Raw genomic sequence first — 23,844 nt, 5'->3', positions numbered from 1 at the left:
GGGTATGACAGATCAGAGATCATGGAAGCAGAAGGAAGACTTAAAGACAAAAGAAGGGAGGAACTGCTAGAGCCCAAACAGAAGGAGGACACAGCACCACCAATAGTATTCGTTTCTAAATACTCAAAACAGAGCAAACAAATTAAAAATATAATTTAAAAAACTGGAACATATTAACTTTGGATGAAAGAGTAGAACCTCTGTTTAAAGAACTTCCGACGTCTGCGTACAAAAGGAGTCAGAATTTAAAAGACAAGCTAGTTGACACCAGGAACACGAAAAAGAAAAAGGGTACAACGAAAACCGGGACTTTCCCATGCCTGAGCTGCTCCAACTGTGGATATGTTTTGAAAGGGAACATGGTGAGCCATCCGCATACTGGTGAAAATATAAAACGGGGACATTTTAGGACATGCAACTCTACGAACATAATCTTCTCCATCAAGTGCCCATGTGGGTTATATTATGTGGGACAGTCAACGAGAGCTGCCAAAACGAAATGGAATGAGCATCGCTCATGCATTCGAACTCACAACAAAACTTCAGCAGTGGCGCGTCATTGGGACGTGAAAAAGCACAATCTATCTCAGATTAGGTTTCAAATTTTAGAAGTAGTTCATAGAGGAGAGCCACATATGAATCTACAACAAAGGTTGGATCAGAGGGAAAGGTTCTGGATAGACAGGCTTGGAACCCTCACACCAAAGGGACTGAGTGAAAAGATCAACTTTGCTTGTTTTCTTTGAAGCAATGTATATAGTGAATGTGAAATTTATAACTGCAATTGTTCTCATTAGCATGGTATATATTTATTGCACGCAATATGGATTGTATAGGACATGTTGGCCTCCAGGGTTGATGGAGGTTGTATGCACAGCGGTTGAAGTACAATTAAGTAATTTGGTGAAGGAGATTTACCTCATATACATAGAGTTACTGCCAAGTTTGAATCTGACCTGATACTAATGTCTATATACAACTGATAGGTGATTCCCTTCCATGAATGACCTGGTGGGTAGGCACTGCGACTACCCTTCAATGTAGGATACGTTCCATCCTTAGACTTAACCCTCGATGTGCATTTGCCCAGCTAGGTACATGCACTGCAAAGCATTGTAGTATAGGCACTACACTACCTCGAAATTGTGGTGATTGGGTGAACATCTTTCTTAGGCTCCATTGTATACACTAGAGGCCCATTTAAGCACTACACTTGGGTTAGGTACGATCAACAAGTGAGTAATAATACACAGGTTACCATCGCACAGTGATTCAGAAATAGTTTCTCAGTGTGGTACTAGGGAGAGCTTAGGCCCTTCCCCCTGCTCACGGATGCGAAGATGTCTTGTGACAAGTGTGTTGTGTCGCGCGGGGGTCTGGCGAGTCACCGTGATCACCGCTGGGACACGGGCACGCGTGTCTCTGGACACTAATAATGTAAGTAATGCACATACCGATTGTTTTCCTCGTGCACGACAAGTGTACATTTGATTAAACCATGGGGTTCTTCAGTCCCGCCCCCCTGCTTACACAGGGAGGTGGGACCGGAGGCCCGCCTGTTTCGTCCAATCCAGGACGACGGGCGGCGCCGTGATTGCCATGGTTACTTAGAAACTGAGCCTCACATGGGCGCGCGCAGCTGCAGCCCGGTTTACAAGCAGTTTCCAGCAGAACAGTGCCAAGGTAAGAAGCGTTGCCGCGGTCATGAGGTTTATGCTACTAGTGAGTTGCTGAAAGCTCATTGTCCCTCTCTTTTGACAGAGACACTGAGCTGACGAGTGTGTGTATATATATGTGGCGTTTACATCAGTACAAGAATGCTAAGGTAATTAAGTGCAGCGTGGGGATCACAATCTAATCATTGAAAGCAAGGATTTTTACACAGCCAAGGTCACTAACATTTGTAATATCATTTTTCTTTTATATATTATCACGTGATGGGATTGATCTACATTTTGGTATGTACATTTATAATTTACTCTCAAATGTTTATGATATGCATTATGTTAAAACTCAGCCCTGAAGATGGTGCTAGTCACCAAAATGCATTGGCAAAAGCTGTGACTATATGTAGAGGATTTGTGAATACGCCTAATAAGTTGTGTGAATTGAACACAATTACAAAAGTAAAGATTTGAAAAAGAAGTGGCAAAAATCGAATTTTTAGAATTTTTTTAATTGGTTATTACCAAGGACTATACACATTTACAATATTGAATTTATCATATCAATCATCAAGAATAACAGAATTTTTAAAGCTGAAGTAATGAATTTAGCTTCCCGTTAGGAGGCAAATAGTAAGCACTGGGTATTACGGGGTGGTTTCCACTCCGTTTTTCTAACTATAGTGTTTATATCAAGGCCTGAGTGTCATTGAACCTTTGTTTTTTACCCGGAAAAAAAGCCTGCGAAAGACCAGGGGAAGGGAGACATTCCCCCTGGTGTTGCGAACTGTAAAAGAAAGCCTGAGAAGGGAGTCATTCGCCCTGGTGTTGGAAACTGTGATGAATCAGAGGTGATCATCCCAAAAACCCTGTCCTGAACCCCATCTCTAGTGGCCAGGGAAAGGCAGCTACTACCTGATCCTGAACCTGGGGGTAGTGTGCTGCGGGAGGATCACATGGGAGGAATGGGATCTACAGTCTTAATGGCTTATTGTAAATTGCAGACTTTGATGATAAAATGAATAAGAACATTAGGGACTTCAATTCCCATAATACTCTTAATTGAAACGAGGAAGAGGGTCTCAGAGTTGCAGAACTGCATTGTGCAGTCTATTGGTTGTAATGATCCACACCAGAGTGGGATCCTTTAACATTCAAAGTCTTTGCATGTGTGGGCCATTAGAAAAAAGCAGTGGAAGCAGCAGAAGCAGGAGGAAGAAGGAGCCGTCAGAGCCGCCACTGTGTTGCTAGCCGGACGCAGTGTTGAGAGAGAGTGGCAGAAGTCAGGAATCCTGAATGCAGAGAATGCGCAGCGGGGAGCGGTGCTGAAACTAGCTGTCCCGTAGGAGAGAGAAGCTCTGCCGGTCCTGCATACTTCTACGATGGGTGCCGTTCACTGGAGTATGTGAAGAGAAAAGAAAGTTCCCTTTTCAGGAGGCTCGAGCAGCGGGAGTGTTACCGGAGCTGTCAGACACCAGGACAATCCTGACGAAAGAAGAAGCCTAAGTAGCGGGTCCAATGGAGATGCAAAGAAAGACCAGTGAGTTGGCCTTTGTTAGGTAACCCCGGGGTGCTCCGAAATAGACCGCTGGCTCAAAGCAAAGCTATGGAATACTGAACTGGTGAATTAAAGTATTTTGGGTGCAACTCTCATGTTAAGAGAGATCGATTGGAAGAATATTTTAACCACCATTGCCAAAGTAAAGAGGGGACAATATTCGAGAAAAATCTATCTATCTTGCGTTTGCGGAAGACTTGGTTGAAACCATTTTAGCAGGCCCCTCATTGATAGCAGGAGTTCCGATACCTCAGGTATTAGTGGACAATGATGCATGGAATGAACTAGAAGGCCTGAAAAAGAAATTGATCAGAACAGAACTGTATGGGTTTATAATGACGGAATATTTACGTGCACAGGCAGCACCTGATGGTCTAATCATTCGGATAGAGCCCAGAATATTTTTTGATCAAAACAGTTTTGTAAAGACTGGAGCTATATAGCTAATAAATGCACCAGAGATTGGTTGATTCTAATAATAAATACGGCTAAAATTGTCTCCACGAAATTGATGACAGCAATCGAACAAAAAAATCGATTCACTCAAGTCCTCAGAAGTCCTAGAAAACTTTAAGAAAAAAAGTAGAAGAACTGGACATCCTGATCAATGAATTCAAAGAATTTAATCTTAACAAAAAAATTCAGAAATTGAAAAAAAGACATTTCAGCCTTCTCACATGAGAAAATCTATCCCTACGTCGTTGATACTTACTATGACGAACCACAATCAGGGATGGCCCAGAAAACGACATACCCCAATAAAACGGGATGGCAACCAAGGCAAAACAACAAAAAACGGAATACGCCAGCTCTCTGGACAATTATCAGTGGGAGCTCTGATGAGGACAATAGACCAAGTACCTCAAGAGAACACAAGCAAAATAGTTCTCGCAATCGTGACCAATCAGGTGATAGAAGGGTCCAATTCCAGGCCAACATCAACCAGCGAGAACAAAACACCAATAGGAGGTCTTTTTTATACCGACGCCAGAGGAGCAGAGGGCAAGGACAAGCTCCAGGATCCCCCGTAGTCACCAGGAGCAGGGGCAAGGGAGTACAACAACCCCAAAACTATTAGTTATGAATCCCTCCAATTACACCTTGGCACCAGCAGAAATACAGATCTTGCAAAAAAGGCCTGAGCTTTGTGCCTACAGTCCAACACAATGCCTTTCAAACCAGGATTGAACTGGCCAAATTAATGAGAAACATACAACTACGCCAACACTTCGGGACCCTTGATCAGAGCCCTGGTGAATGGAGAGAGACCGATGTCACTGGGTTACACCCAAGATCTACATTCTCTCATTATCTACATTCTACCCTCCCAATATACCTGCAGAGTCCCAAACCTTTAAGAAGGCCATCTTCAAGAAGTTGGAAGAGATTGAAAAAGATGACAGAACCGGCTTCCAAAACATTTCCAAAGTGGAACAGGATGCCCTCCGCGATTTAAGTAACAACAAAGCAGTCACTATAAAACAGGCTGACGAGTGAGGGGACATTGTTGTTATGAATTCCAATGACTACGACCTGATGGTCACTACCCTTCTTGACTATGGTGAACATTACAAAGTACTCACGAGGGATCCCACAGAATCACTTCGTGGGACCATCATCAATATCGTGGAAGAGGCAGCATGCGAGGGGTTCATTAGAGCCAAAGAAGCTGCTTTCCTCAATCCCAAATTTCCAAAGATACCAGTGTTCTATGCCCTGCCGAAAGTGCACAAAGGCACCCCACCCCCTCCGGGATGCCCTATTGTGGCCGGGATCGAATCCATCTTAGAGCCCCTTTCTGAATTTGTTGATTTTTTCTTGAGACCTGAGATTCCCAAAATGCGATCTTACCTGAAGGATACCATGAGCATTTTGAATATGCTGAATAATGTCACCTTTGACCGCAATATACAGTTCTTGGTGGCTTTAGATATAGAAGCTCTATATACAAACATTCCCCAGGCAGCCACATTACAAATCATAGAAAAAGTCCTGGGCGACCTGATTCCACCTCCTGAGATCCCGATAGATTCATTGTACAATTGGCAGAGCTAGTACTTACAAAGAACTACTTTCTGTTCAATGAGACATTCTACCAACAGTGCTCTGGCACAGCCATGGGAGCCACATTTGCTCCGTCCTTGGCTAACTTGTACGTTGCGGATTTTAAAGAGACACACATATACCAAACACTGAACCCTTTTAGATCTCAGGTCACCCTATGGACCAGATACATTGACGACGTGTTGGCCATATTCACAGGAACAATGTCAGAGTTCAAAGACTTTATGACGTGGCTGAATTCAAGGAACAGGTACCTCAAATTTACACATTGTATAGCCAAAGATACCATTAATTTTTTGGACGTGGAGATCACAGCTTCTCAAGGTAAATTAGGTAAATTAGCCACAACCGTATTCAGAAAACCAACGGGCCGCAATTGCTTGTTAGACTTCTCCAGTTTCCACCCTAGGAGCCTTCGAGCAAATTTGCCTTTTGGTCAATTCCTGCGATATAGGCGAAACTGCTCCAGCATATAGGAATATGACACACAGTCTAAAGTACTCACTAATCGCTTACTCGAACGAGGATATCCTAAGAGAATCATTAGAAATGCAAGGAAACGTGCACGGAATATAGCCCGAGATATCACTTTGCAAAAGAAAGAGCGTCCGGCAGGAGAAAAAAACATTACAGCAGTTTTCAGCTACTCCAACAAAGTTAATCAAATTAAAAGGGAGATTGTCAAATTATGGCCCATTCTCAATGTAGTTCCTGTCCCCTTACCTGTGCCTCGCTTTGCGATGAACAAGAGAAGGAACTTAAGAGACACATTGATACACTCCTACACGCCCATGAACGAGGCCAGAAATCAAACGACCCTCTGGACAGACTCCCTGCGGACAATGCAATGTATGTATATTGACAAAAAGAACCAGGACTCTTGACCTTGGGCTCAATACACTGTGGAAACAAAACTCATTGACAAACTGCAACTCTTCGAATGTAGTTTACATGATAAAATGCCCATGTGACAGAAAATATATTGGCATGACCACCTGGCCAATTAAAAAATTGATACAAGAACACATGTCCTGTATAAACGCAAAAATGCCCCTATGGTGGAACCTTTTTCACAGAAAAAACATCAGGCAAACGAATTACAATGGACCGTTATCGAGAAGGTCAAATGCCCCAGAAGAGGGGGCGATATGGCCAGCCTTTTACTTAAACGAGAACAAAAATGGGTCTTTCGGTTGAAAACAAACACACATGATCTGAACGAGAGTATCCCGTGGCATTCTCTGGCCTTGATCACATGATCTAAGTGAGCCACCATCTACCTGCACACAACCACCTGCGTTTATCCTGAGGAGATCATTGTTTGATCTATATTGAGACATCATCCACTGTGGCACAGTATCTGTTCCCACATGGAGTGTTGCTATAACTCCTCCTTATTACATATAGTGATTGACGCATTCATTGCCCACTAGGATTTGCCACAAGGCACTAACATAGCTGTTAGTTACACCAAGGGAGACCATCATTGCGAGTGCGCACTGGTATAGGGCCCTTGACAAATTCCTTCCCCATAAGGATTTGCCATAAGGCACCATCATAGATGTGAGTCATACTAAGGGACACCACCATGCCATTTGTACTCTGGCATGAGTATGTCTTTGGGCACCCATGGTCCATCAGTTGTTAAATTACCCTAGTTTTGGCAACGTCCGCCTGACTCTGTACCGACAGCCTCCATACTATTGGAGGCCGTGCCTGACTTCCTGGACAGGTCTTTCGAGCCGCTCACGTGACTTAAATGTTATCATGTGAGGCAGAATTAGAACGAGACCAACTCCGCTGTGACTAGAGAGCGTTTCACGCACCGTCTACAGCGGGACGCGGACATGGACGCGCCTTCTTCTTATTTTTAAGTAAGTTAATTTTAAGTTAGTGACTTTTTACTCGACCTACATTATGGGGCTTTACTAGAGCCTGGCCAAAACGCTTGCTGGGTTCTTGTAGATCACCCCGTTATGAATGAGTATTAGATAAATTGAATGACACTTGCGGCCGTAAGCAGCCATAGAGCTGGCATGGGTGAGTGGGAGCTCACTATGCTTTGATTGTCTTTTACTTAAGAATCACCAATAAAAACGATACTCCTCTGCTCTTATTGTTTAATAGCAATTCTGGGGCTTGGATCAAGGTGCACCACAGACATGTGGAGCCAAAGCACTGCCCATTTTTTTGGCACACACAGGGACTCCCTTGTTAAGGTACATGTACCCAGAGTGTTGTGCATTTTATCCTGCTAATTGTTCTCTTCCTTCCTCTCCTTTTTCTTCTCCTGCCACTTTGGGGACAGACCTGGGAGGAAGTCAAGAATTTTGATAAATTGTAAGATCGAAAAATAGGAGATGAACTCAATGATGCAACGTTGATGACTTCCCTTAGGTTTTCACGTTATTAGAAGCTGCCCTGGCTATATGGCCAAGTTACAAGAGACAATAGACCAATGCTTTGTGATTCTGGCAATTTACTTATAATTTATGATGGCAAGGAATGCCCATATCCTTCACTAAATGGAACAGTACTACCGGCAGTGTTGTACATATGAATGACATAGAATAGAGTGTGATTCATAGTCAATTGATTTGAAGTTATTAGCTTGGAGGTGACTATGGTTCCATTTCTCTTTTTTTCCATAGGTTCCCTCCTAAACCGATCCAGCCTTATGGCACTAACGACTAGGTGGTGATATATATATATACTTCCAACTCTCGTAGTTGTATTCCCTCAATATGGTCAGTACACAATTTATTTTGACTGAACCAACTGATCGAATTTGAAGACTGTCCTGATGAAAGTGGCCTCACTCATACTTTTGCCACTGAAACCGGTTGACGGGGGTTGCTACACACAAGAGGCATAAATTGAGCCTATCTTGCAGTTTGAGCATATCTTTTATTCTAATTCCCACACCGCGCCAACTAATATCACTCACAGATGGCGAGTGGGACTTTAGTGTCTTCTTGTTGAATGTTATTGTGTAACATTGTTGTTTTGTGTGTCATTGTGCTTTTTTAAGACCTTAGTTCCCCAGGGTCAATCAGACAGTCTGTAGGCTAATAAAGTATGCAACACCCTACTAGATGTCTATCCTTTTGACAACTGGTGTACTATTTTAAACAATAAAAATATGTTTCTCTTCCAATACATGCATACACATAGTGGAAGAGAGTGGTAAAGGACCAACAAGGCTGAAAGTATTACAAATCTAGAAGTGGCTAGTTTATCTCTTATCCTATCTCTGTTAGATAAGCGGCACACCATCGCGACCTAGCTGAGGCGTGAGATTGAGGCAGGGTAAGTTAGAGACTCGCTCTATCCTTTCTGTCCTCCGTCACAGCCTTGTTTCGTACCTCTCTTTGGGTGACTGAACATTGGTCCTTAACCACGTAGGTTTTACTATCTGGATTTCAACCGGTTATAACATAATTACGAGACAGTCGGCTGTTGCCCAATTTTTGTGTTAAAACAAGTCAAAAGACTCAGCCAAGAAGCAGTTTTTTGTTTACTTTTCCCATAGAAGATTTAAGTGTGGAACGTTTGAAGTAAGCCTCACCACAGAGTACTATTAGCAGTAGTAGTAGTAGTTGTATCCTGGCAGGTGAGTACACCAGGAAAGGGACGATTAGTGGTTAGTCCTTGCAGGTCAGTGGACCAGGAAGAAGATCATTTGATTTACTTGTATTGTGGTAGACGGCTGTGGTGGAAAGATGGTGGCAAGTCAACTAATGTGTTATGATGAACTGTATTGTTCATGAAGAAGAAATGTGAAAATGATTGGTCTTCAAAGAAGAGAAATTACCTTGAATACTGACTGGGACGGTGAAGACAAATTCCTTTTGGTTTATCAAGCAAGCGATTGTGGAGACTTTAACAATTGTCTTGAAGAGTAATACATCCTGTTTAGAAACTCCAAGTGCCAATTGAAGGATTTTGGAATTATAAGAACTTTGTGTTGTATTTGAAGTGGAACTTGGCTATTGAAAAAGAACCTGGTGACTTGAACTTTGGTTTGAAATATCCAGAATTGACCCAGGGAAAGGGGATTCAACCCTGGTCACAAGGAGTCCTGTTTATAATTTGAATTCATATGTTATTTTATGAAGTTTAAACAGACAAATAATCAGTGGTCGAAGTGTACGAAAAGAAGTAGTGGAGCTATGTTCGCTGCTGGTCTGCACCCACTCCCCACAAACTCCATTGCCACGACCCCTCCCACACACAATACACCCCCCCAAACACGTGCACCTGCTGTTTACGGGAACGTTCAGTGCAGTGCACTGAAAGTGAAGGTTTCAACTTCTTCCTACACTTTTGTTTTAAAACGAAACCATTCCGGAACGGTTTCTTTTTAAAATAAAAGTATAGGAGGTGTAAAAGGTCATTTAAAAAACTAGAGGAGCACCGCTCCCGACCGCTCCCACTCACTTCGACCACTGCAAATAATACATGTATGATTTTGGTGTATGTATGAGTGTGAGAGACAGATACCTTTGGACATTAGACATTCTTCCTTTAGTCTTAGTTGGATAGGTGGGGAAATCCTTGTTAGGTTAGGGAAAGATATGCATTTGTCTCATTGTTATAATTTGATAACATGGCTACTTGTGAGAAAACTCAACCTACTTGTTCGTCTTGTATTTCTGACCCTTCAATGAGCTGTGAGAGTAAGGCTACAGAGAGCCAGGAAAAGGGAGTCATTCTCCTGGTAGTTGAGCTCAAAGGAGGATCAAACTAGCAATCAAGGGAAAGGGAGTCATTCCCCTTGGGGCAAAGAAATATTGAACTTTCTGAAGCAAATCTTAAGAGGAACAGGAATCCTTTTTTTGTTTTTGAAGTACTAAAACCAGGTAAAGGGAGTCATTCACACTGGTGAGGAAATTGCAAACAGAACCGTGCTACCCAGTGCAGGAGAAGGGGGGCATTCTCCTGGACCAAGAACATTGATGCAACCTTCTAGTTTAGTTATAAGTGTAAGGGACTGAGATACAGTTTTGAGACATGACGGTGGACGTTTTAGTTTTCAAGGACATTCTGACTGACCCATTAGAACTTTAGGTGAGGCAGGGGAAACCCCCTCATAGAGATAGGGAAAGTTAGGTTTTCTCTTTATTTTCTTGACTAATAAAAGCCTATAACAATCACCATGCCACTTGTGTGTCAGTCTTCTCCTGCTGCACACTCACAAGGTATATTCATTATCTTCTTACATATAGGCCCCCCTAATAGTTGGGATGCAGAATACTATCACAAACACATCCTTCACAATGACTACTATTCCCAACTGTCTCTTATATTTGTCCGCAAATATTCAACAATGATTGTGCGGAGAGGGCGCTAGAGGGCCAACCAAGATGGCCGATTTCTAGTAGGCTCCCGCACGGTCCGTGATTAATCCTGCCCAATCCTCCTTAATTCGGACTATCTTTGCCCTGATAGAAGAACACCCTTGCTCGCCAGACACTGCTCCACCGAATGGTGAAAATTGGGGCCAAAACAGAAAACCTGTGACCCGAAACACTGCCCCTCGAGCCAGCGCCCGTAAAAAGCCAGCAGGCCCGCTGGAAGCTGGGGCGTGGAGTGGCAGCCTAAACCCAATCGAGGCGCGGGCGAGCGGAAGCTGCCCACCCCCTCCACATCCTCGCGAGACAGAGCCACAATAACCCCCGCGGACCGCGGGTGAAAACTGAAGATGGGGCCCCCTCGCACCCCCACATCAGCAACTCTACCACAGTGTCTGCGGCCTGACCCAGAGAGGGAGGCCGACGACCGCGGCTCAAGCGGTGCACCCCGAGCGGACCGGGCTGATACCTGTTCGCCTGCGCGAGTGCTGGGCAGGGTGTAGGTCCGTGCCGCACCCGTGGCTCCACCTCTTCCCCCACGACCAAGCCTGCTGCACAGGACGGAGAGACCGGATCGCAGACACCAGAACAGAAACCGCAGGCGGCAGCTCCCTCCTTCCTCCCCGCCCGAGCGGGAACGGACCCTCGAGGGACCGGCAGAGTGAGCGGAAGACCAGGAACAGACACCGAGCCACAAGCACCATTCAGAGCGCACGGGGGAAAGCTGACTTCACTTCTAGTGCCCGGTCCATGCTCCCCCCTGCGCAGCCGGATTATCGGTGCTCTTAAGCTGCAAACCCCGCTGAGCCAGCGCGGTCCTTTCCAGTCATCACTACCTGACCTGAGGTACTGCATGCCAAGTCCCTCTACTCCGACATAAATAATAAGGGGAAACAACTACCACATCCCCGCAACACCCACAGAAATAGACCACGGGTAAAACCTCACCATGGGGGTGACAAATCTCCCTACTCTCCCAATACTGGACCACCAAGCCTCGTTGAGACTCACAAAATTGACGCTTGGAAATTGAACTAGGCGCTGCGCCCGTACTCCGCAGATCCATAGGAACACTCTGCTATCCTCAACCCCTGCTGCAAAACACACGTCATAATTTGTTGAAGGAAGACAACCTATGCCCTGAAATCACACACAAGCGTAAAGCCCAATACGAAATAACCCCTAACAACGCAGGTCCAATGGGGAGGACAGATAAGTTGCAAATAAAATTAAACTTTGAAACCGGAACAGTCCCTAAAACCCCTAGACTACAAGAAGAGCCTGAGACCCCTATTACCAGCGAAGCTCAAATGGAGGAAGGAACCTCCCCCATAGACATCAAAGGGCTCCTACTAGACCTGAAAGCAGGCATAGGGAGCCTAAAGACCAAAATGGATGGCCTTGCCTCAAAAATAGACCTCCTTCAACACCGAATGCACACACATACTGAGCGCCTCAACGAGGTCGAACAACGGGTGTCCAATCTAGACGACGGTGCTATCCGTCGTAGAAAGAGCACACAGGATCCCTTCCTCCAATCCTATCCCAGGTGGCCCGGCCAGCCCAATAATTGCCAAATTACTCAATTACAAAGATCATGACACCATCCTCCGACTAGCCAGGGAGAAAGGAGAGATCCACCACGACGGGGACAGAATCCACTTTTATCCAGACTTCTCACCAATCTCAAAGAAGATCATTCACCTCCACCAGACAGAGACTCCAAAACAACCAAATTATGTACTCAATGCTGTTCCCAGCTCGCCTCAGAATCCAATATGGGGGAAAGGTCCACTTTTTCTAGACACCAGAAGAGGCAAACAAATTCCTAGATCGAGCAGGATGTTCTGGCCTAAACGCCAACCAGGCACGAGCACCAAGAGAAAGAAATAACAGAAATCCAACATAACCAAATACAAAGTCAGAGGCACTAATATTGACATACAAAAACCCACCATCTATTCTGAAAAAATGACACAGGAGCTAAACACTCCAAGGCCATGCAACCCGGGAAGCCCCTAAGGCCCCTTGCACAGCAAAGTTAACACAGTTTGTTACTAACAAGGAAGAAGAATGTCGAGGATGGACCTGCACCGTTGCAGAACACCTCCCGACCCACGGAGCAGACAAGTACAACACCGTGGATGTCTTCGTGTTTGTTTATAAGGGAGGGATCAATGTGGGCCAGTTGGGAGTTGCCCACACGAGGGAGGGAAACAATTCTGAGAAGTTGCCACCTGCATCCCGCCTGTCCCCCACCACGGCTCGACATCGGGCCCCCACCACCGCCACTCATGAAACCAACAGTGCCCCACAAACTGGGGGGAACCCACAGCTCCTCACAATCCACCGTATGGCTGCACTCCATCAACTGCCACCCGTCCACCAGAACTGTTTAAAGTAGCTACCTGGAACATCCGAGGAGGCAACCAACCGGCAAAGACCAGAAGGATCTTACAATATCTCAGAAGACACAAAATCGACATAGTCATGTTGCAAGAGACCCACCTCCTTCCTGACTCGGAACACCACTGCGCCAGATCATGGGGCTGCCACAGGTACTTTTTGTCATACTCATCATACGCGAGAGGGGTAGCCATCCTGATCGATAGGAAAACAGGCTTCAGCCTTATAGAATCCAAGAAAGACTCAGACGGAAGAACGGTAATGGTGAGAGGGATCCTAGCAGGGATCGAGGTAACCTTAGTGAACTCCTATGCCCCCAACGTAGACAGCTCAAATAACTTCAACTGGATCATGTCACACTTGGGAACAAATAACCCTGGTGCAATCGTATGGGGAGCCGATTTCAATACAACGATAGACCCCCAAATTGACAAGTCACATACCACAACTGCCCGTCCCTCCAAAGCCAGTCTACAAATCAAAGAAATTTGCCAAGCATTTGACCTGATTGATGCCTGGAGACAAGCCAACCATGATGCGAGAGACTTCACATTCCACTCCGCAGTCCACAACACCGACTTGCGCATCGACTACCTTATGGTATCAGCACAAAGCCCTTTTCAATGGGGACCCAGTCACATCCTCCCCAGAACTCTCTCCGACCACTCAATGGTAACTCGGGAATGCACCCTACCCAACACCAAGCCGGCCACGCTTCACTGGAGATTTAAACCAGGTTCACTGTCAGACACTGTGTTCACAGCAGAACTACAGCAAGAAATTACAACCTTCCTAGAGGTAAACCAAAACTCTGTCGATTCCGCAAGCACACTGTGGGAGACTTTGAAATGCTACGTACGTGGCGTATGTATGGCAAAAGAGAACGGCATGCTGAAGTTGATTAGGCGTGAACTAGCAACCAGCGAAAAGTGACTAAAGGAACTCAAACGCAAAAGCACTACAACCAACGAACCACAACATCAAGGTGATATAAAAGCAGAACTACAAAAATTCAATGAAACAGCCGCCCGGGAACTAAAGTTCCTCAGCCGCAGACACCAAGTCCGGCAATACGGTGAAGGCCAAAAGCCCGAGGCCCTACTAGCATGCCTGATATCGCTCGACAGAACACCCACTCGGGTAGAACATATCCGTGATTCACAAGGGACCTTAGTATATACGGAAGAAAGCATTGTGAAGGAATTCCATACATTCTATCAGGCGGGGTTCATTCCAGGCAGCAGCACAACATTTGGTATCAGAAGTCTGTTCGGTATCATAGAAGCACTAGGCCCATCGCAACAAGCAATAGCAGTCCTTCTCGGCGCCGAAAAAGCGTTCGACTCCGTCGAATGGCCATTCATGTTCGCGGTTTTAACTCAAATGGGACTTGGCAACTTCTTCATCAAGTTAGTCTCACTACTTTATAATGATCCCTGCTCCTTCATCACTCTGGGCAACACAAAGTCAGCCAGCATAAAACTAGAATGCGGTACCAGACAAGGCTGCCCCCTATCAGCACTTATTTTCGCCCTAATAATGGAACCCCTAGCCTCGCAACTACGCACCCAACAACTCCACAGAGGCCTAACCTTTGGACCCCACAAACTAGTCGTCTCACTATATGCAGACAATGTAGTTTTATTTGTACAAGACCCCGAAGTAAACCTTAATCCAATAATGTGCCAAGAGATCAAACTCAGTAATGTCTGAGGCCTAAAAACCAACCACTCCAAATCAGTGATCTTCCCGCTAACACAACAAACCACTAAATTTGCGGACGATCACAGGTTTAAATGGGAAGACTCCCGGGTCCGATACCTAGGCATCCATATGTCCCTCAATCATAACGATATCTATAACGACAATTACGGTCCGACCCTGAGATCACTCCAAGAGCGCATACAGAAATGGAAATCACTCCCACTAACACTATGGGGCAGGGCCTCCTTAATTAAAATGATGATCCTCCCCAAGCTTCTCTACCTATTCACGAACATACCACTACTTCTGCCACAAACCTTTTTTAAGAAAATTAAGAGCCTTATCCTAGAGCTACTATGGGCAGGAAAACCGGCAAGAGTAGCCTACACGACTCTAACATTACCAACATCCCAAGGCGGCCTCGCACTCCCCGACATGGAGAGTTACTTCTGGGCAGCCCAGGCACAATTCTTGAGCCAATGGTATACTACACACTTCATCCGTCCCCACGTACAGATTCAAAGGGCCCTGGCCTCACCCAACCTTCTGAGGGCAGTGATCATCAGCCACTTGCCAGTGCCCCAAAATACAATGAATACCGTCCTCTCAACCTATGCAATCTGGAAAAAACTAGCAAGAAAATATAAAGTACAAGTCAGATACTCCCCCCTGCTGCCAATTAAATACATCCCAGGCGTCCCCCTGACAGCCGAGAAGACATTCCACCAGTGGCTCAGTAAAGTCAACGTCCAATCACTTGGCGATCTATTCCCTGAAGGCATGTTTATAACTCTCCAGATGGTCAGAGAGAGAGGTGCCGACTCGTCACTTGACATATTCATGTACTTCAGGCTACGGTACACCCTGCAGTCAATGTTCCCATCATTTCCCAAACAACCAGACACGTGGAATCTCTTATACAACACGATCCAGCATAAGGCGAAGAGAGGCTAACCTCACTGATATATAAATCCTTACTGACGGACACAGTAACCACTGACGCCTGCACAAAAGAACGCTGGGAAAAAGCCACTCAAACCAAGATACCAGATGAGGACTGGACGTACATCCTTCGGCAAACACAGAAAGTGGCAATAAACACACGCCTCAAGCAAATTCAATTCAACTTTATACACCAAACCTACCCCGGCCAAAAAACACAGACAACACCAGGATTCTTCGGCACATTGTGAGTGGTGCAAGGCCCATTCGGCTGACTTTTTTCACCTAGCTTGGGGCTGCCACGCAGTCTCCCAATTCTGGACTCAAGTTCTACAAACAGTGGCAGCAATAATAGGCGATGAGCTGGCACCGCTCCCCCTGGTGGCCCTCCTTAGTCTAACCAAATAGTTTTGCAAAGGTAGCGGGCGCCCCTCTCTCGAAAGAACAGACTTGATAACCTGTTCAGTGGTTATTAACCACTTGAGAGTTCGCAGCCACTGCTTTTACTCACTGTGCCTTTCACAGATGGGAAATATCCATTTGCATATCAGTCTTTGTCCTGCCCAGGGGCAGTCCAGCACCGAAATGCAATGGCAATTCCAACCTGAACGAGAGTACCACCAGCAACCCCATACATGTCTTTCACCCTTGTTGGGGATCATCAGTGAGGTGAAGCTGATGCCTCTCTAAGCACAGTGAGAGGGAGACCACGTCTGGTTGCCCCCAGGAGACCTAGGGTTACCAATCCCAGGTTCCTTGAAAAATAGTTTTGCCAAATACCTACACCCTTCAATAAGGAAATTGACAGCCCTCCTCCCGGTGTTGGCATGCAGGAGAATAGCCATGGCATGGGGCCGAGGCCCAACCCCCTCTATAGAGGCGTGGAAAAAAGATAACCTGTACTGCCAAGATATAGACACTGAATATCTGCAGACACTCCCATTACACGCACACCCACCAGACATATGGGGTCCCTACGTCACATACATGCTTACAGCAGCAACAGACTCAGACTCAGGAGAACAAACCAAATGAAATACTGGTCAAAACAGAAACTATCCCACAACGCAGCTAGTTACGAACCATCCAAAAGGGGAGCCAGCGACCACAGAACACGAGCTCCTAACAGCGACACAAGGAGGGGAGGGTGGGAGAAAAAGGCGGGTTGAATGGCGCAAGGGGTATTGATGCACCCAATTGGTGCATGATTGTTTGTTGTTATGCATAAATTCAAAAATAAAGTTTAAAAAAAAAACAATGATTGTGCGGTCTGTTCTATTTGAATTAATCTATCCTTTATTTCTCCTACCTCTAACCTTATTTCTGCCTCCAGTCGTTCCTTCATGGTATTATTTGCAGTTGCCCCATATGTATGTTTTTTTAAACAAAGAAAGCAATTCATAGAACATATTTATATATTAAAGAATTCTTGCATATTTTTGTTACAACCTTATTTTATTAAAATATATCTTCAACCTACTATACTAAATAATGCATTGTAAACTACATAATAGTTCTCCAGGTTTAAGGGCCAAAGTTAGAACCAACTACTCAAACAAAGTCAAAGATCACCTAGCAGAAATACATCATCATGGTATAGATTTAAACATAGTACACCTTCTACACAGGTGAAAAGAATCATCATTAAACAATCCACACGCGCCTCTACATGAAAGGGATGTATGCATATTTCTTTTCCCAGGTCTACTATCGGAACATCATGGATAAAATGTTGCAATACAAACATTGGAGTACTTAGGGCCTGCATTTCAATTGTGCCCATTATCTACAAACGTACAACATTACACATATTTTGTAATAATCACCCAAAGAATTTAACACACCTATAACACAGAGACCATATTTACTTACCATTTTCATAATCTTCTGTTAGTATTTCTCTTCAGGGGATACATTTCCTGTAATCACTCCAAAAGGTTTGCCTTGCATGTTAAATCGTAACTTCAGATAGGAGCAGCACTTTTCAATTAACCTTTGTCATAAATAACATTTATGTAAGATGAAATAAAATAATAGTTTCATGATATACATATGTTCAAAAATGTTTATGCCTGATATTTTCAGAAACACTGTTACTCTTGTGGCGGATCAGAAGAAGGATGCAGGCACTCTGAGGACATTCATAACATGTTTTATTTTCATACATTCCCTATCATTATGGGGATTCCGTACCTATTTTACTAACTAAGGTACTCATCAGTCGTGAATAAATGTCCAAAGAAAACACACCGCCGTCCAAAGCTATCCTAACTGACCCTACCACTTTTATAATTAAGTGAGGTCAGGAAAAGGACTGCATTCTCCTGTTGGTTGTGCTTCGGAACTTGCCTTCTCTTCGTTCTCTTTTCCTGATGAGTATGCCATTTTCAAATAGACTCTTGTGGTCCCTTGTATTAGTTGTTGTAACTACCTGATGGGATTGATAGTCTTTCTATCTCCTTTCATTAGTTCTGGTCAGAATCTCTTTCTCTTTCCTGTAGGATTCTGAAGTTTCTGATGCAGTGTATGTTCCTCTGGGACTTTGGATTCCTATACAGTTGTGATTCAACTTTTCTTCTCAGGACTTCTTTGTAGGGTCTTTGGTGAACAATTATCTTTCTCTATTGTGTTCCAATTTGTGCCTCTTAGACATTGGGATATTTTCCCCTTTTGCCAAGGTAGCATTGTTCCAGTTTTGTTTCTCTCACTCTGTGTAGATTCTAGGTTTCGCTTTATCACATTAATACAGTTCCATTTCATTAATGGGATTTTCACAGTCTCGTCATTTGTACTGGGATGAGTAACTCTGATCCTATAATGAGTTCTTATGTCCTTCCCAGATTTCCCGTTCTCCCCTTTACCTTCAGTCTCGAGGGGGAAAGACTCTGGTACCCCTAGGTGTGTGGGACCTTCTTTTTCCTTCTCTTCGGGTATGTGTTTGTTCTCAGTGACATCTGCTTCGTATCGGCGAAGTCGAGGGGACAGCCTGTCCACCACGCTGCCTGCACGGTCACGCCACCATCAAGCTCTCCGTTCTGGTTTTACCAGCTTCTGCTTCCTCGCACATGCTGACCCTTCAGTGTCTATTGCGCCTCTTCGAAGCAATTCTTAAACTTGCGGGCTATGCGTCCTGTGTTGGCTCTGCCATTGTCAGACATTCTCCATTCAGGGGTCTTCCCCTACTTGCATCCTTCTCTCTCTGTCTTGTCATACTCTTTAAGCATGAAAAACAGAAAGGAATGTCCAGAGAAAAATATATTTGAAAAAATGTGTATCACAATTTATTGAAAGTGATACCAACAATTTAAACCATGGTTAATCAATCCCTGACTGACTTTTATATGACACAGTATGTCACAAATGAGCAAATTAAAATGGTCCAACTCACTGCATACATGTACTTCCACATGATAGTCATAGAAGAAAGGTACCAGGAGAGTGTAACCTCTGTGCAAAATCAGGCTGAGCTTTTAAATCAAACACAGAGTGAGTTAAGGTGTGTAGAGGAGAAAATGCAAGAGAGCCAGAATTCTGAGTTAGAATTAAGAAACCTCATCCAGCAGCTAAAGGAAGAGTTGGTAGTACAGCAATAAACTAATGCAGAGCAGGAGGCCCAATTATCTGCACTAAAAGAGGAGTGCCAAGAAAGGGTTGATTCCCTGAAAGAGAGTCAACTCAAATTGAACCAACAAGTTACGTACAATAGAGCCTGCTTAAAGGATATGTGCACTTTACAAAATCAGATCAAGCAGCTGGAAGAGGAGAATAGCAAGTTAATTAATAAAGAGGTCAATTCCAAAGAGGAATTTGACCAGGAGCGCCGGAAGTTGAGCGCTATGAAACAGCAGAGATATAACTTCAGTGAAAAGAATAGCACCCTGTATCAGGAAAAAGATGTACTATGCCAGAAAATAGGCCAACTAAAGGCAGACCTGGAGAAAGGCGAGTCATGTCTTCAGGAATTGACTGACATAAAATTAGAGAATGAATACTAAATGGGACATATAAGACAGATAGAATGTGATCTAGAGCAGACAATACAGACCAAAAATGTGCAGTGTGAGGAGATTGATCACCTGCAACAGAAATGGTCTGAGTGCTCCCAGACAACACAGGAAGCACAGAAAGAAAATGAGGCCCTTTGTGATGAGAACAGGGGACTCCATGGCCAAGTAGTAGCACAAGGTAAGGTCATAGAAGCCAGTCAAGCCCTAATAGCAGAGCATAAAGTTCAGGCCTTTGCCTACTATCAAGAAATAGGGGTTGTGAAAGAGAAATCAGAGAGATTAGAGAAGGAGTGTGCTAGGGTTAATAAGTCATTGGGGAACCCCGAAATGGTAGGGAATGGAAGGGAAGCCCCTAATCATGGTGTGGGGCCCTTTGTATCAGAGGCCTCAAGCCAAATTACCACCCTATATGCGCAAGGCACTGCTAACTTCATGTCTAACAGTTCACAAGGACCGGGAACCACAAGGCAGCCAGACTCAATTAGGCCGGCAGGCTAGCGTCCATCAGAGATTGATGGATGTGCATCACTGCTTAGGTTCAAAAATTGTTTGACGGGATTCCAAGATGGCCGCCGGGACAGGGAGTCGCACATAAATCTCTCCCTGCCCGGGCCGCCAACAAAACCACAATAAAGCAGGACAAAAACGCATGAATCGATACAAAAACCTACCCGAATATTAAGGACACCATCCGACAGGCGAGGCCCGACCCTACATAAGTGAGGACCGGAGACGCGGAACCACAGACGCGGCGAGAAGCGGCTGCCCCTCCCCCATCGGTCGCGGCCATGACCATTAGCGAGAGCGGAGAACCAGCGGGAGACGCGGGAGGCCACGGCTCCTCTCCGCAAGCAGTGCAGAACACCCGAGGAGGTGGGGGCCGTTCCGCGGCGCCATCGGAGCGTTGCCGCATCCGAGCAGGGCAAGCGAGCTCCGACGAGGCGGAGAGGGCACCAGAGAAGCGCGGGGCCCCGAGCGGAGAAGGGGAGGCCCAGCAGCCCGAGCAACACCGCGCACGCCATCGGTCGCCCGGAGGCGCATAAGGTGAGCGCCCCCCCCCACACCAGCGATTACCGGTGGACACTCACTGAGTCCCCACCACTCGGAGGCCTAAGCAGGCCTCGAGGGGGGTGCAGAGCGGCAGGAGGGGGCACCAAGGAAGGACTATACCGCGGACAGCCGCCCCCTCCAGAGTAACTGCCCCCACCATACAGGAAGACCAACACCCCCCCCAACCCCCAGGGACCCGCATTTTAAGGGGGAAAGCCACGAGGCGACATCCAAAAGTGCAAAGGGCCTCCCGATAACCACAGGAGAACGTTCTACAACAGGGAAGGAATGTCGAAAGCAAAGGGGAGAGGGAACTCGACTCTCCCGAAACCACACCCAGCTAAACAAGACGCTAACCTGGTACAAATGTGGTCGGTGGAATCACAAGTCCAAACAAGAGGAAGGGCACGGGACGACTCCCCAGAGGGCCGCATCCACTCCAACGCCACCTCTCTACCTCCGTCACGGGAGGATATGCAGACGTGGTTCGCGGAGCTACAGGATAAATTCATGTCAACTGTCCAGGACCAGTTCTCTTCCTTGAGAAACGAAATAAAACAAGTGGTGCAGGAAGTCAAGAGGGATGTAGCCAAACTAGAAGAGAGGACCGATATAATGGAAAGAATCGTCCAAAACCTTGAAGATGAAACCCGCCAATACAGCGAGACCCAGGAACAATTGGCGCGCCTAACCCAAAACCTTGAGATCCAATGCGAAGACTTAGAGAATCGCTCTAGGAGATCAAACATTCGAATCAAAAATATCACGGAGACGGTTCTCGATAAGGACCTCAAAAAAGCGGTCCAAGAAGTGTTCAGAGACATTCTGGAGGAGCAGGAAGCGGACTTCATAGGGATAGACAGGGTTCACAGAGTGGGCCCAAAACGAACAGGGGCGCCCGGAGAAAGTCCTAGAGATGTCCTAGCAGCCCTCTCCACATACCCACAAAAGGAACAAATTCTGAGGAGTGCGCGACAACTGGAACACATCAGGATGAATGGGACAGACATCCATTTATATCAAGATCTGGCAGCGGTCACTCTGCAAAAAAGGAGAGATATGGCACCACTTGTAAAGGAACTGGTGGCGAAAGAAATTCGTTACAAATGGACTTTCCCGTTCCGCCTCCTATTCACCTGGGAATGTAAACAAAGAAGAGTAACCACATGCGACGAAGGCCTACAGGTGATGGACATACGAAAGGAGGACCCGTCGGGGATGCCCAACAGAACAGGTTAGGGGTACAACAAAAGGCCGAGGGGATGGGAAGAGATACGGCAAAAGAAGAAGCAAAATGGGTAATTAGGTTGTCAAAGCAAAAAATCCACGGCAAGCACAGGCAGGCGGCCCGGTGAGGAGCCCTTGGAACTGTAACTCAGGAAGATCTGAGGAAATGCGGGGTATAGGATCCCCCGCGAAGTTAATACCGAGCACATTGAGGGCCGGAAGCGATAGGCCCAACGCCCTAGCAACCCTAGGTACCCGGGCCCTCCTCGGGAAGTTAATTGTTTCAAAGTTTGTTTTGGGGGGAAGTTGGGGAGTCAGAGAGGGAGGGGGGAGAGAAACGCACCGGAAGAAGCAATAAGATCTCAATGCACCGAAAAACAGGAAATGACCCACACCGTAATTCTCAATGGGGAGACTTAGAATCCTAACATACAATATAAGAGGCCTGAACTCCCCGTTAAAGAGGAAAAAAGTTGAGTCCCTGCTGAAGAGAGAAAAGGCAAGCATTCTCCTACTACAAGAAACACACATCAAAGCCCAGGACAAACAGAAAATACATCTCAGGGGATATCGTATATGGGCACAATCTAATGCCAAAGACAAAAAAGCAGGAGTCCTGATTGCTATAAAAGAAGGAGTGAATGTAGTCCTCACAGACAGGCTAACGGATAAGGAAGGGAGGCTCGCGATCATTAATGCCCAGCTCGACGGATGCCGCCTGACCCTGGCCTCCATATACGCACCTAACACGGGACAGGACGGCTTCATTAGAGACGCTCTAGAGAAGCTCGAGGGCTTTGCGAAAGGGGAAGTTATTTTGGGGGGAGACCTAAATCTTGCATGGCATCCACAAACAGATAGAAGTACGGGGGGACCCACTACCCAAGGCGCCCCATCCAAACTTCTCAAACAGAAGATGGAACAATTGGCACTCTGTGATGTACTATTCGCACGGATACAACACAATGTCAAGGATTGATTATTTCTGGGTATCGGTGGGCCTCATGGGGAACATCCAGGACATAGAAAAGGGATCGATTTCTCTTTCAGATCACGCTCCGCTCTGGCTAGAAATAAAGACCCCAGAAAAGGGGGGAGGCCTGTGGCGCTGGCGGCTCCCTCTAGATATTCTCCAAGACCCTGTTTTGGGGGAAACGGTCAGGGACAAGATAACAGAATACTTCTTACAGAATGACACAAGTAAGGTCCCAATAAGCACAATCTGGGAGGCATTCAAAGCGGTAACCCGCGGCCACTTCATAGCACTAAAAGCCACTAAAGAAATTCAGAGACGTCGCTGGGAAAAAGAACTCGAAAAAAAAATATCGGACACACAAAAAGAACTGATATCCCACCCTTCTAGATCCCTAAAGAAAGCCTTAAAACACACACAGGGACAATTAGAAATGCTCCGCTCTAAAGTAGCAGAGAGATCCCTCCAATTCCTTAACCAACGGCTATACATAAAAGCCAATAAGGCAGACAGACTCTTAGCAAGACAGCTGCGAGAAAAACAAAAGAATACGAACATAATGAACATTCGGGACTCGCAGGGGGAACTTCATACACAAACCCAGAACATAGGCAAAGTCTTTAGCGAATTCTACCGAACATTGTATACCATAGAGCAACCAAATGAAACCGAACAAGACACATATCTGCAATCCCTCCCCATTATGACAATCCCAGAGGCTGACAGAGAGGCACTAGAGAACCCGATCACGGAAGAGGAAGTAAAAAAGGCAATAACGGCACTCCCAAACGACAAGGCACCAGGACTGGATGGCTTTACTGCACCCTTTTACAAAAAATACGCAGATATACTTATCCCGGTCTTGACTAGGCTCCTAAACTCCTTCAAAGAAACC

The 23,844-nt window shown here is 45.7% G+C and overlaps 1 protein-coding gene across 3 annotated transcripts in view; it reads left to right on the top strand.

The window, feature by feature from the left end:
* Positions 1-23,844, top strand: part of TMEM154 (transmembrane protein 154) — a 412,939-nt gene that overhangs the window by 245,549 nt on the left and 143,546 nt on the right. The window contains exon 6 of one of the 3 annotated variants that reach the window (XM_069631283.1): positions 7,938-8,210. The exons of the other annotated variants lie outside the window; for them this stretch is intronic. Coding sequence (XP_069487384.1) covers positions 7,938-7,980 — 43 coding nt within the window. The 3' untranslated portion in view covers positions 7,981-8,210. Of the gene's footprint in view, positions 1-7,937; positions 8,211-23,844 lie in introns of those variants that run through there. 3 annotated transcript variants of the gene reach the window in all.

The sequence above is a fragment of the Ambystoma mexicanum genome, chromosome 6q (genome assembly GCF_040938575.1).
Source record: "Ambystoma mexicanum isolate Mex_15411 chromosome 6q, UKY_AmexF1_1, whole genome shotgun sequence".
Taxonomy (NCBI): Eukaryota; Metazoa; Chordata; class Amphibia; order Caudata; family Ambystomatidae; genus Ambystoma; species Ambystoma mexicanum.
This window is presented reverse-complemented; position numbering and strand designations above follow the sequence as displayed.